The sequence below is a fragment of the Ochotona curzoniae genome, unplaced genomic scaffold (assembly GCF_017591425.1).
Source record: "Ochotona curzoniae isolate NIBS_2020 unplaced genomic scaffold, NIBS_Ocur_1.0 contig_883, whole genome shotgun sequence".
Lineage (NCBI taxonomy): Eukaryota > Metazoa > Chordata > Mammalia > Lagomorpha > Ochotonidae > Ochotona > Ochotona curzoniae.
In genome coordinates, this window is record NW_024466599.1 from 43722836 (window position 1) to 43736855 (window position 14020).

The 14020-nt window shown below is 38.0% G+C and overlaps 1 protein-coding gene across 3 annotated transcripts in view; it reads left to right on the top strand.

Moving 5' to 3' along the window:
- The window catches only part of USP34 (ubiquitin specific peptidase 34), a 204572-nt gene that overhangs the window by 173790 nt on the left and 16762 nt on the right, over window positions 1-14020 (top strand). For all 3 annotated transcript variants that reach the window (XM_040993392.1, XM_040993394.1, XM_040993393.1), the window contains 7 exons: window positions 221-372; window positions 3549-3597; window positions 3679-3783; window positions 3863-3907; window positions 6755-6859; window positions 7812-7959; window positions 12049-12683. In XM_040993392.1, coding sequence (XP_040849326.1) covers window positions 221-372; window positions 3549-3597; window positions 3679-3783; window positions 3863-3907; window positions 6755-6859; window positions 7812-7959; window positions 12049-12683 — 1239 coding nt within the window. The remainder of the gene's footprint in view (window positions 1-220; window positions 373-3548; window positions 3598-3678; window positions 3784-3862; window positions 3908-6754; window positions 6860-7811; window positions 7960-12048; window positions 12684-14020) is intronic.

The window sequence follows — 14020 nt, forward strand, 5'->3', positions numbered from 1 at the left end:
TTTGGATTAGGTCATTGTTCTTTGCAGTACTAGCCAGTTCAGTTTCATTTGTCCTGAGTGTGGGTTGGATTACTCACATGAGAGTTAGACCTGTCAGTAACTTTTTGTCACGATCCATACTCATTCCATGATTTGTCCACCAGTTATAGAGAGTAAATTCCTTTGTTTTTGAGAGAATATTCACGCGGATAACATTGACATTAAATTTTGTTCCTCTTAGCCTCAAGTTGAAGTGTTATCAGAGGAAGAAGGGGAGGAGGAAGAAGAGGAAGAAGATATTCTCTCTCTGGCAGAAGAAAAATACAGGCCAGCTGCTCTTGAAAAGATGATAGCTTTAGTTGCTCTTTTGGTTGAACAGTCTCGCTCAGAAAGGTGAAATGCTTCAACATTCAAATGCTTAAAGCATGTCTGATTTTATTGTTAATTGTTTAGTCACTCTTAATTCAGTTATTACATAATTTCTTTTAAATAATAACACTGCTATTCATCGACTTGTGGTGTAAGAATTTCAGTCCTGTTTTATCCCTGAGCTATGTTAGATATAATCATTAAAGAGAAGTGCCACAGTAAAATAGCTAGCAAAGTTATATGTGCATTCATCTTTTAACCTAGCAACTCTTGCTTCTAGAGGCCTGTCCAAGAGTTATGGAAAGATACGTAGGCAAGACTACTTCTAGTAGCAAGGATAAAAACAGCCAAGTATTCATGAAAAGGGAGCTAGTTAAACGCTGTTTTCTACTCAGTAGAATGTTTTGTACCCACTCTCAAGAAATCTCTAAAGTACTAAGTGAGAAAAGGCAGTAGGGGAAGGTAATGAGAGAACGCAAATTTAATACAAGCTGCCAGTTAATTATTTGTGGTTTTCTTGCTTGTGAATTCACCTTCTTGCTAATATTTATCATGCCAGAATAAGGGCTTGAGAAGCTTTTGCTGCCACTCAGACCTGCGTTCCTACATAGTGATGAAAATTAAGGTGCCTGCTGTTCTTTCCAAGCTGAGGTCCTGAAGTGATGACCTCCCTTCTCCTTTTGTTTTTCATATTGTAAAGAAATCAGCTTTTCACAGTGTTTGCTGTATTTTTCACGTGTTTTCTGCTTTTCAGTGGTGATTTTACTGTTTAAGAAGGCACTAAGCATTTTGCTAAAGAGTTGTCTAGCATTGCTAAGAGTTGTCTTAGCATCGCTAAGCTCAGGAAGGATATAATGTGCCTTAGAGTGAAAATATGAGGGTTGGATAATTTTCTGTCTAGGTGTGAGTTACAATGCTGTGACCGAGAGTTCAGTGTTAATTAGTATATATGAAATAAGGCATCCTTCAACAGAAACATACACAAGGTAATGTATTATTGGAAGCTGAGAACGTCAGGACTTGAGGCTTGCAGGCCAACTCTTCATTCCCCTCAGAGTGCCAAATTCATATTTGCTTCATTCATTGTTTGTAGAGGGTAAATACCAACTATCACAGATTGACCATCAGTCAAAAGTATGTTTCTGAAAAATGGTTTCTGTTGGCAATGGGAGGCCAAGGTAGAGGGTGCAGGAATGGAACAGTGTGAATGTTTTGTGTAAATAAGTAAGAAGCCCTCCTTAAAAGCCCAAAGCATAGTGAAAAAAAAAAATGAGACTAATGGTATATAAGATATAGCCATTGGAGAGAAATGAAAGTGACTTTAGAACACATTAACTAAAATTTTCTAATGAAATATACGTGAAAGACAAAAACATTGCAAAACTTTCATAAACCACTTATATAGTTACATTGTTAGCACAATTGAAATTATTCTCAAACTATTAAAATGTATAACTATTAATGTTATTCCCAAGTAAGATTTTCAGGAGGAAAAACTGAGATACTAACTAAAGTTGGGGGGAACGCGTTTATAATTTCTTTAAAGCTACATTTGGATTGGATATACCAATATGAGTTCATTTTGTATTTTGTCTTAAGTAAACATAAGATGTTATTAACTCTCTGTTTTCTGAAAATACCTGGAAACTTTGTCTAACTCAGAACTATTGAGTAGGCCTGGTATCTAAATTATAGTCTCTTGAATCTTTATTACCTACTGAAACAATGGGTTCCATGGGAAAATGGCCAATTTTGGTTCTTGGACAAGAAATTAATGAACATTTTGGAATTTTTTTCATCTTGGGAAACAGAGGCTATTTTCAGACTGAGAACCAGCTCTGTTAGGGAGATTCTGCTGATCCTGAATGAGACAAACTGGAGCATTGATGAAGAACTGCAGAGGACTGGAAATCATGGCACATGCTTTGCATCTGAGTTCAAAAGGATACCTAACAAGAACATATGAATCTTATTTGCAACCTTGGAAATGTACTAGGAAATAATTGTTATTTTGAAAACTGAGAAATAGACTACTGAGCTAAATGTCCTGCTTGTATGAAGCACACCTCGTGGCAACCAAATGATGAACAAAGAGAAGTTTGTTGTGATGAGCATATTCAAGCAAATAAATGAGCAAGGATTATTGGAATTAGAGTATCACTGTTTTGCAACACCAAATAAAGTAATGCATCTAGACATAGGTCATCCATTGATTGAAAGTGTCACACTGATTGTCTGCCTCCTGCTGAAATTGTGCACCAATACCTGCAAACAACCTCAATTAAAAAAATAAATAAATCTGATCAAGTGTGTAGATCTGCTATGACTTCACAGGAATTATGGGAGCAGAGAGCACACCAAAAGAATATAGTCAGCAAACTACAAATGAAGGAAACTGCAGGACAAGCTCCATGCTTTCCTCTACAGATTGAATGTAAGATAAAAATGGTTGGAGGAGAAACCAATAGATTGAAAAGATTTAAAAGACATTTCAACCAGTTACAACAGAGGACTTTATATGGATTCAAACGTTAATTATACAAAGTCTTTTTTAGGAACTTGAGGAAATTTGTACATTGGATATTATAGTAAGGAATTGTTGGTTTATTTTAGGTGTGACTAATGATAACTGGTTGTTTTTGAAATTTATCTGTTAGGTATATGTACTAAGATTTATGGATTAAATGATGAAATACCTGAAATTTGTCTCAATAATGCATACTGGGTGGTTGGTGGTAAATGATACAAGACTGACTTTGATTTTTTGTATATTTGAATTTGAGTGAAGGGATAATTGGAGTTTTCTGTGTCTGAAATTTTTGTAAGTTGAAATATGCAATTTTAATCTGAAAAGTAAACTAATATTTCTTAAAGCCCATTTGGTTTTGGAAGATCTCATGTCAAAATAATTTCCTACATGAAATTTAACTCATTCTGGCATTCTGATACTCTGAAATACTCTGAAATACTGAGTTACTTAAATAGACGATGAATTTGGACTTCCATTTACCAGTCCTGAATTCTTTAGAAATTGCCAGAAAAATGTTGAGCAACAAAATCTAATAATACAAAGTTCATGTTATGACAGTGGGCTGGCACCATTGTGATTAAATCAACAGTTTTGATGCATGTCATGATAGAAATAGAAGTAAAATAATACAGAGGGAAGAAAATTTATTTCCACTAATATTTTCTTTTAGGCATTTGACCTTATCACAGACTGATATGGCAGCACTAACAGGCGGCAAGGTAATAACTTCTATAATGTTAAAACACTAAGCATTGCAAAAATAGAAATAGTTCTTAAATTAAGAACTTTGTTTTTAACAGGGATTTCCCTTCTTGTTTCAACACATTCGTGATGGCATCAATATAAGACAGACTTGTAATCTGATTTTCAGCCTGTGCCGATACAATAATCGACTTGCAGAACATGTAAGTTGTAAGAGACAGTCTTAACTTTGGTTTTGTTTGCATTTTGCAAAATATTCTGAAATCCTCCTCATTTTTTCAGATTGTGTCAATGCTGTTCACGTCAATAGCAAAGTTGACTCCTGAGGTATGTAAACATTTGTTAATTCATGTTTTTAAAACTATTATCGGCACTAATAGTATTTTGAAATGAGCCTAATTATTTTTAAAAAAATTTCCCCCATAACATGCTAGCCTATATTTTAAGTGTGTGATTTGAGTAAGTGGAATTACCTCTTCCTGTCTTGCTGTCATGGATGTAGTTTTCCTAATAAAATATACAGATTCATATAAATTGAATATATTAGAATGCTGTTTAAGTGCTAAGGTTTTGTTTTGAAGATTTATTTAATTTTATGGAAGGGAAGATCAAATTTTATCGAAAAAGAAGCAGAGAGAAAGATCTTCTATCTGCTGTTTCACTTCCCAAGTGGCTGCATTGCCTGGAATTGAACCAACCCAAAGCCAGAATCCACCCATGTGGGTCCAGGGTCCCAAGGCTTTGGGCCATCCTCTACTGCTTTCCCAGGCCATTGCAAGGGATTGGGTGGGAAGTGGAATAGCCTGATGTATGAACCAGTACACATATGGGATCCCAGAGCTTCCAAAGTGAGGATTTAGCCATTGAGCCATTATGTTGGTCCCTGTTTGATTTTCTTAAATTCAGTTATTGAGGGCCCGGTGCGGTAACCTAGTAGCTAAAGTTCTCACACACACACCAGGATCCCATATGTCCTGGCAGCCCCACTTCGCATCCATCTCCTTCCTTGTGGCTGGGAAAGTAGTCAAGGATGACCCAAAGCCTTGGACCCTACACCTATGGTGGGAGACCCATAGGCAACTCCTAGCTCCTGACTTTGATCGGCTCAACTCCAGAGGTTGCGGTTGCTTGTGGAATGAGCCAGTGGACCAGAGGATCTTTCTCTCTTTCTTCCTGTCTGTATATCTGACCTTCCAATAACGATAAATAAATCTTTAAAAACAAACCAAAACAAAAAAAAAGACATTGATTGAACTTGACATGGTAGCTCCACAGGCTAGTCTTCTTCCTGAAATGCTAGGATCCCATATGGGTGCTGGTTCTGGTGCCAGCTGCTCCATTTCCAATCCAGTTCTCTGCTTATAACCTGGGAATAAAGAACTGCTCAAGTACTTGGGCTTCTGCACTCACATGGAAGAACAGGAATAAGCTCCTTGTTCCTGGGTTTTGACTGGCTCAGCTCTGTCCTTTGGAGCCATTTGGAGAGTGAACCAGCAAGTGGAAGATTGATCGATCTCTGTCTCTTCTCTCTACAAATCTTCCTTTCAAAGAGAGAGAGATAGATCTAAATATATCTGTTTAAATAGATTGATATTTAGATTTATTTGCATGTTGGAGAGAGCTTCCATCTACTGGTTCAATCCCCAGATGGCTGCAGTGGCCAGAGCAATCTAATCCTAAAATTGGAACCTTTTTTTGAGTCTCATGTGGCTAACTGGGTCTCAGACACTTGAGCCATCTTGTACTTTTCCAAAGCCATTATCATGGAGTTGGATGAAAAAAGAACAGCCAGGACACAAACTAGCATTCATATGGAGTGTCAGCATTACAGCCAATAGTTTTACCCACTTGCACCAACCCCTACCTGTTAAAGGCATGCATGCCGTTAATGTCTAGTAGAAAGAGTACACCTACTAGAGCTCTGCGTCTGTGGAAAATAAATACAGTGTCAAAATAAAGTGTCACAGCTACTTTAGCAATTAATGTCAACCAGTAATGTAATTGCCATTTAAGACAGACATTTGGTATAGCAGTTAAATCCCTGCACAGATGTTCACATGCCGTAGCCAAAGGACTGGTTCAGGCGCCATTTTCCCCAGCTTAGTGGCAGGTGATGGCTGCAGTGCAGGCTCTGGAAGCCATAGGAGAGACGCGGATTGAGTTGGAGCACTGGGATTGTATACAGTTGGGGCGAAGCAGGAGATTGATCTCTTCTGTCTTTCAAAAAAACTATAAACTTAACATGAAAAAAATGCTGCTTAAGATTCAAAGATTGATACAAACATATTTGTGTATATATGCACATATATATACTCATAATTATTAAAAAATACTTTATTGTGGCTGGTACTGTGGTATAATGGATAAAACTACTGCAGTGCTGGTATCTTAAATGGGCACTGGTTTAAATTCCAGCTGTTCTACCTCTGATCCAGCTCCTTACTAATGCATGTGGGAAAATAGTAGAAGGTGACCCAAGTACTTGGGCTCCTTCCACCCACGTAGGTCACCTGGATGAAATTTCTTGCTCATGGCTTCAAACCAGCTCCAGCCATTAGGGCTATTTGGGGAGTGAACCAATGGATGTAAGATTTCTGTCTTGTGCTCTCTCTGATTCTGACTTTCGACAAAGCCAGGAGCTTCATCCAGGGTCTCCCATACTGGTACATAGGCCTAAGCACTTGGGCTATCTTCCACTGTTTTCCCAGACCATTACAGGGGGCTAGACTGAGGAAGTGGAGCCTTAGAGACACAAACTGGTGTCTGTATTATATACTGGTCTTGTTTGTAGGTGGTGGATTCATACCCAATATGCCGTAATGCCAGCCCCAATACGGGAAGTTTTGAATAGAATATGATCGTCTCATTAGCAAAGTTTATTTTGAAGGTTAAGGAAATGCTCGTCAAAGGATGCAAAATTTCAATAAGCACAAGGAAGAGAAGTTCCAGAGATCTGTTGTTCAGCATAGTAACTACAATTAATTGCTGAAACAATAGATTTTAAGTAAACTTACCACTTACACACTTTGGAGAAAGCTCTGAGTTGGTGCAAATTGTGATTAGTTCAGTTAAGTTACTCCATGGTGTATGTGTAACATTTCAGGATGTCAGGTTCTATACAGTAAATACATACAGTGTCAGACTGAATACACAGTCATATATGTGTCTTAACAGGCGGCCAATCCTTTCTTTAAATTATTGACAATGCTAATGGAGTTTGCTGGTGGCCCTCCAGGAATGCCTCCCTTCGCATCGTACATTCTCCAGAGGATTTGGGAGGTGAGTTTTGCAGATGTTTGCAACATTTAGTTTTATAATACAGCCACTACCATTTGCAGCATCAATATCTTATTGTGTGTCCCCAAAATGGTGATAAATCATAGTTTCAAGGAAAGAAATTTAGTCAGAAGGGCTGAGGGGAAAGGGAACTCAAAGGTTTTGAGCCACTCTTTCATGTTTTTTAAAAAAAAATACTTCTGATTGAGTCAAGAACAGTTGCAGTCCCAAAGAATCACCAACCACTCCATCCCCTTTTTTCTGAACTGCTGTGGTCACAAAATTTCTCTTTAAAGATTGCTTAAAAATCTCTGGAACATGGGACGGCAAACCTTCCCCAAAGGGCCAGACAGCAAGTGTTTAGGCCTTAATGAGCAGTTGAAACTGTTCATGTCTGCTGGTTCAGCCTACAAGTACCTGCAGGCAGTGAGTAAACGAGAAGGTGTGGCTGTGTTCCTAGAACACAAGAACAGCGCCAGGGAACTGGGCCTGTTGAGCACAGTGTGCCAACTCTTGCTCTAGATTTCCAAGATTCTCCTTCCCTATGAAAAAGTATTTCCACAGAGGTACGGTGTGCTACTTTATATTCTTCCTTAGCAATACTTTGAGTGTTTAATAAAACAAGTGAAGTTGGAAAATTTTAGAACACTAAAAGCACTTCTAAATAATTACAAGTTTGAAAAGACCTTGAAGTTACATTGAATTCTCCTATTTGCCCTAGATAGTCTTTCAAAAATTTAAATATATTTTTTTAACATGTTTTCCTGAATACTTCTTGTTGGTAGAAAAAAGTAGGTTTAAAAATGGGAATAAGATAAAACTTCCTTTAGGCTTTAGTTTTAATGAAAAAAAAAATCAGCTGTGAATGTTTAATGGTATATCCCAAAAGTAAGTGTGAGAAGTAACTGCTCATTCAGTTGGCCTCATATTCTGTTCTTGTCATTTTTATTTGTAGGTGATTGAATACAATCCTTCTCAGTGTCTGGATTGGTTGGCAGTACAGACACCCCGAAATAAACTGGCACACAGCTGGGTTCTACAGAATATGGAAAACTGGGTCGAGCGGTTTCTTTTGGCTCACAATTATCCTAGAGTCAGGACTTGTAAGTCAAATGTTCAGAATTCAACAAGCCATCTGTCGTTGTTCCAAGTTTAGGGGTTTTTGTTTTGTTTTTGAAAAGATGATATTCCCACTTGATAAGCTCTTAAAGATGTTTAAGGAGAAAGTTCTATCAGTCTTTGAAACCTGTTAAATGCTTACAAAAATCTACAATGTTTTGTTTCTGTAAGGAAAGAAGAAACTTCTTTTTGGGTGACATCACAACTTCTACTTTTGCCTCTTTTATAGAGAGTGACAAGGCACAATCAACATTAGGAAAGGGAGTAAAATGTTAGAAAGTCATACCATACAAATAACTATTGAAGAAACTAAGAGTGAAGTAACAAGCCCTAAAATAATCTGAAATTGTGAATTAAATGATAAAAATCTTAGAAGACAAATACCAAAAGTAGGTATTTTGCAGATATAAAATTGCTTGTACATACACAGAATAAAATCACTTTGATATTTCCCAAAAAAATGAAAATCAAAGTTTTGACTTTTCTAATGATTCAAAGAATTTTCAACCTGTCTGCTGAGACATGCCTGATGCGATTGACAGTCTTGTATCAGAAAAGGCATCTGTGACTCAGAGCATGATTCTCTGCAAAAAGGATTCACAGTTGCTTACAGCTGATTCATAGTTATTCAGACAAAAGACTTAATTTTTAGGACTGGAGCAAGGAATATATTGGAAGAACCTATAGAATCATGTAGTAGAAGGAAGAAGGAAATACTTAAAAAAACAAAAGGATGGGAGCCTGTCCAGGGGACACAGGGCCCAAGCGGAAATAAGAAGAGTAACATAACCCAAAGGATGAAATAAATATCCATGAGCTCATAAATAATAACGATGTTTAAAAATAAGGAAATAGAAATGAGGCAAATCTCCCATATTAAATTGCAGCACCTCCCTCCCTCCCAGAATGGAAATTAGCTCCTAACTCCTTAAGTAGGAGTTTCCAAAGAATGGTAAGTGAGAAGTAGCTTTACAGTGAAGAAACTTTACACACAACCCAGTGATTAAGATTAATTAAATTTAACATGACAGGAAGGACATTTCATCAGTGGCCATTTTCTCAAGAACCCTATAACCTGAGCTTTCACCATGGTATGGTAAATGTCAGACAAACTCGCTTTGAAGAACATTCTGTGAAATAATCATAAGAATGAAGGTTGTTAGCGCAGTTAATGAAATCTAAATAAAATATGGATCTCACTAGCAGTAAAAAGTTGGTGTTGGTTCTTCAATTACAAAAAGATACTATAGTGGTACTAAGTGTTGCCAATAAGGAAAACTGGGTGAGTGAGATATTGCCTGTTTTAAAATACAATATTGATTGACAACAGTGGGGTTAAGTAAAGAGGATGCCTGGGTGGCCATTGATATTCTACTTGTAGGCAGTTTTCTTCCTTCTGGATTAGTTAACTGCATGTTCATGGGATCCTTCTGAGAGCTGACCAAGGCTGGTCCTGTCCCCTGAGCATAAAACAGTCTCCAAAAAAAAAAAAGTGTGCTGAACCATGAAAGGTTTTTGTCCAGTTATTATACCTGATACAAAAGTACTTCAACATGTTCATGGAAAATTGAATCAAAAGACAATTTTATTGTTTCACAGAAAGTTGAAAATGCTGATAAAAATGGCATTTTTTGGCCCCGCAGTGACATTGGAATAATATTAAAACTCAGCAGATTTAGCAGTATGAATTCATATCCATACCAGGTTTAAGTCATTCAATATATGAATACCCAACAACTTTAATTTATAGTGGTGAAAAAGCAAAACCATTAATAGGAAACAGTTTGTTACATTTTCTCATTTAAAAGTTATAAGATAAATGCCATATTGTTACGTTTCAGACAGTGCTAAACTAAAACCTGAAACTACCAAACTGATCAGAGCAGTGTGTAGATAAGGAAATATGTAAAAAATGGAGTTTGTGCATAAATAGTTTTAATTTGAAATAAATTGAATTGTAAACCTGACTAACTTGGTTTGACAGCTAGATCGAAGTATCAGTTAATGGTGGAAAAAGGTAGTGGTATGTGTTTTGAATGAAAAGAGCCTATAATCTCAGGCGGGCCCGAGACTGCTGGGAAGGATCTCTTGCAGACACTGAAGCGTTAGCACACCAGACTGGGTTTGAATCACAGCTCTGCTGCTGTGTGAGTCTCAGTGTATTTAAGCCTGAGTGAAAGTGAGACTAATTTCTGACCATAGAGTTATTATGACCAATGGTGTACATTGAGCAAACTTTAGAAATCCTTGTACTGTCATTACAGTTAATGTTTTCTTGGGTCGGAAGGGAAGGAACTGTTTTTACTTGTTTTCCCACTCTCTTTAGCATCATTGTCTCGCAAAACCTGATGTGGGTCTTCTCTTTAGATCTGTGTGACTTTGGTCTTTGCCTATCTAAGGGTTAGATTTTTCTGTGTTCCATTACCTACATCCAGGCTGATTATGATGACTAAATGAGATTTTTGTAGCGTACCTATGTCAGTGTCATACAGTAACAGTTTCTTTCTTTTTTTTTTTTTTTTTAAGATTTATTTATTTATCATTGGAAAGGCAGGTTCAGAGAGGAGAGACAGAAAGATCTTCCATCTATTGGTTCACTCCCAAGGGCTGGAGCTGAGCCAATCCAAAGCCAGCAGCCTCCTCCAGGTCTCTCACACGGGTGCAGGGTCCCAAGGCTTTGGGCTGTCCTCGACTGCTTTCCCAAGCCACAAGCAGGGAGCTGGATGGAACCTGAAACATCCAGAACACAAATCAGTGCCCATATGGGATCCTAGTGTGTGCAAGGCAAGGATTTTTGCCACTAGGCAATCACACTGGGCCCCACAGGTAGATTCTTAAGTCATTAGCTACTCAGAATTGTAGTTGGCTTAATGACGGTTTTCAGGCATATTCAGAAGGTTGAAGAGGAATTTTTTCTTTGGGTGTGAAGGTGGACTTAGAGAATTAAAAGATTTTCCAAAACTAATGTTGTATAAACAGTATATGTAATACGCTCATATCACAAAGACTATTCTGTAGATCTCATTCTTTGTAACTGCCGTGTGTTTTACTGTTCTTTATAAATTACTATGGAATAAATTGCCGTTGTTTTTTAATTAACAAGAACTCTAAACTCATGAAATGTTATTTATATCATGACAGTTTAGGATGGGTCTTCTGGCTCCAAATGCTGTATATAATCTGTAAATCATGATCTTTCCTCAAAGCAAATAAGTGGTAACATTAATGCTAAAATTCTACATCTTAGGAAAGCTAATTAGGAGATAAGATTTTAAAACTTTCTGCACTGCCAGGCATCTGGCGCAGAAGTTAAGATGCTGCTTCTAGCGTCCTGCTAGAGGAATGCTGGAGGGCAGCTGGGGATGAGTGAGGAGTCCCTGCCACCTATGCAGGAGACTTGGGTTGTGTTCTGGTCTCCTGGCTTCAGCCTGTCCCAGCCTGCTGTTGGAGGCATGTGGGGAGTAAACCAACACATCTCTCTCTCTGCCTTTCAGATAAATAAATAAATTATAAACTGTGAGAAGGCGGTCATTTCACCTAGTGATTACAGTGCCAGCATCTCAGATCTAAGTACTGGCTTCAGTGTCTGCCTCTAGCTTTAGATGCCAGTTTGCTCTTTGTGTGGAACTGGGAGGTAGGGTTGATGGCTCAAGAGCTGGATTCCTGGCTCCCGTATTTGGCCTCAGCCCGACCTCCGTAGTCATGGCGTTGGGGGGCGAGAAGAGGGCAGCGGTGGATAGGAGAAGGCTGGTGCTCATGAGATCTTTGTTTCTCTTGCTGTCTGTCTCTCCATCTCAAATTGGCACACACATCCCTTCCGCCCAAAAAATCTGATAATGGCAATTGTCACCACCTACAAAAACAAAATTAGCAGGATGAAAGTTATCTGTTTCTCTTACCCATTAGACTGTTACTGAGGGCCAAAGGTACAGAAGATATTAAGATGTTCATGTCCCTTAATTTTTATTCATTATAATTATTAAAGGAAAGAGTGGCTTTGTGTTTAATGACTGCTCTTCAGTCTTTTTTTTATATCTTACAAGGATCTGACAGTTTTGTTTTACATTTTATAGCTGCAGCTTATCTTCTGGTGTCCCTTATACCAAGCAATTCATTCCGCCAGATGTTCCGGTCAACAAGGTCTTTGCACATCCCAACCCGTGACCTTCCACTCAGCCCAGACACGACAGTAGTCCTGCATCAGGTCTACAACGTGCTCCTTGGTTTGCTCTCAAGAGCCAAACTTTATGTTGATGCTGCTGTTCATGGCACTACAAAGCTAGTGCCCTATTTTAGCTTTATGACTTACTGTTTAATTTCCAAAACTGAGAAGCTGATGTTTTCCACATATTTCATGGATTTGTGGAACCTTTTCCAGCCTAAACTTTCTGAGCCAGCAATAGCTACAAATCACAATAAACAGGCTTTGCTTTCATTTTGGTACAATGTGTGTGCTGACTGTCCAGAGAATATCCGCCTTATTGTTCAGAACCCGGTGGTAACCAAGAACATTGCCTTCAATTACATCCTTGCTGACCATGATGATCAGGATGTGGTGCTTTTTAATCGTGGGATGCTGCCCGCCTACTACGGCATTCTGAGGCTCTGCTGTGAGCAGTCCCCTGCATTCACTCGACAACTGGCGTCTCACCAGAACATCCAGTGGGCCTTTAAGAATCTTACACCGCATGCCAGCCAATACCCCGGAGTGAGTACAATTGTCACTCTTGTATCTGTAGCCTCAAACTGATAAGAAATAATCTCTTATTCCCTCTGTGGGAAATGCTAAGAAAATTTAGAAAAATAATGTTATTAGCACTTAATGTATACTTGCCTTCTTGAATACACATAATGCTGAATTATAGAATTGATATATCTGAATAATTTTCTTAGGTTGAAGTTAAAATTTTTTCTGATGAAACTTTATGTTTTCTGTAAAGGTAAATGTCATGTATACTAAATGAAAAAAGTCTGTTTTGTGTTAGCAGTACTCTGGAAGTAGATATTTGGGGCCAGCACCATGGCTTGTTAGGCTAAGCCTCCTGCTGCTGTGCCAGCATTCTCTGTGAACACTGGTTCATGTCTGAGCTTCCCCTACTTCTAATCCAGCTCCCTGCTTACAGCATAGGAAAGCTGTGGAGGATGGCTCAAATGCTGGGTCCCCTGCATCCACGTGGGAAATCCAGATGAAGCTCAAAGCTCAGATCAGCGCAGCTCAGGCCGTTGTAGTCATTTGGGAAGTGAACCAGTAGACTTTCTGTCTCTCCCTTCTTTCTCTCTATAACTCTGCAAACTGTTCTTTATAGATTAAGCTGCTTTCAGTTGATGTGACAAGTTGTTTAGAATATCTCACTTGGAAAAGTGTAACCTAATTCCAATCAAAATTTAAATGCCTATAATGCAGTAAAGAGAGTAAGTATATTCAATGCCTGGAGTTCCAAGTCAAGGCTAGAAGAGTGCAGAAGGGATCACGACAGACTGTGAAGTTTCAGTGTATCTGACACTGTCATATCAATGTAAATCCATTGTAAAATAACTCTGAAAGGTGCAGGGTGGATCACAAGGCTGATCTGCTTCCCACCCTGTGTTGTTTCTTGCCCTTGCTATCAGTGAAATGTTTATTTTATTCTAAAACTTAATAAAATTACTGGTGAAAATTGTACATAATTTCTTTTTTACTATGAAAAATACAAAGGTAGAGATTTCAGTTCATAGAAATATGCTTGAAAAGTAGTCTTCACCTAACTGCAGATAAGTGAGCTTATAAAATCACAGCTAATAATTTTACTAAGATATTCCCAAATTTTAGCTGTTAGGAATATGAATTAACCATATAATTATTTGAAATATTCAAAATGCTGCTAGAAAGTGTTATCTCAGAAATTTAGGTATATAAATCTTTCTATCAAGGTAGTAATTTTTCCTTATTAAAAGTACAAAGAATTGGTGTAGCCTGCCCCTGGATACACGTTTGAATTTGTGGTTCAAATGTTAAAACTAAAAATTAAGGACCAGTGTTGACATAATAGGTGAAGCGCATGATGC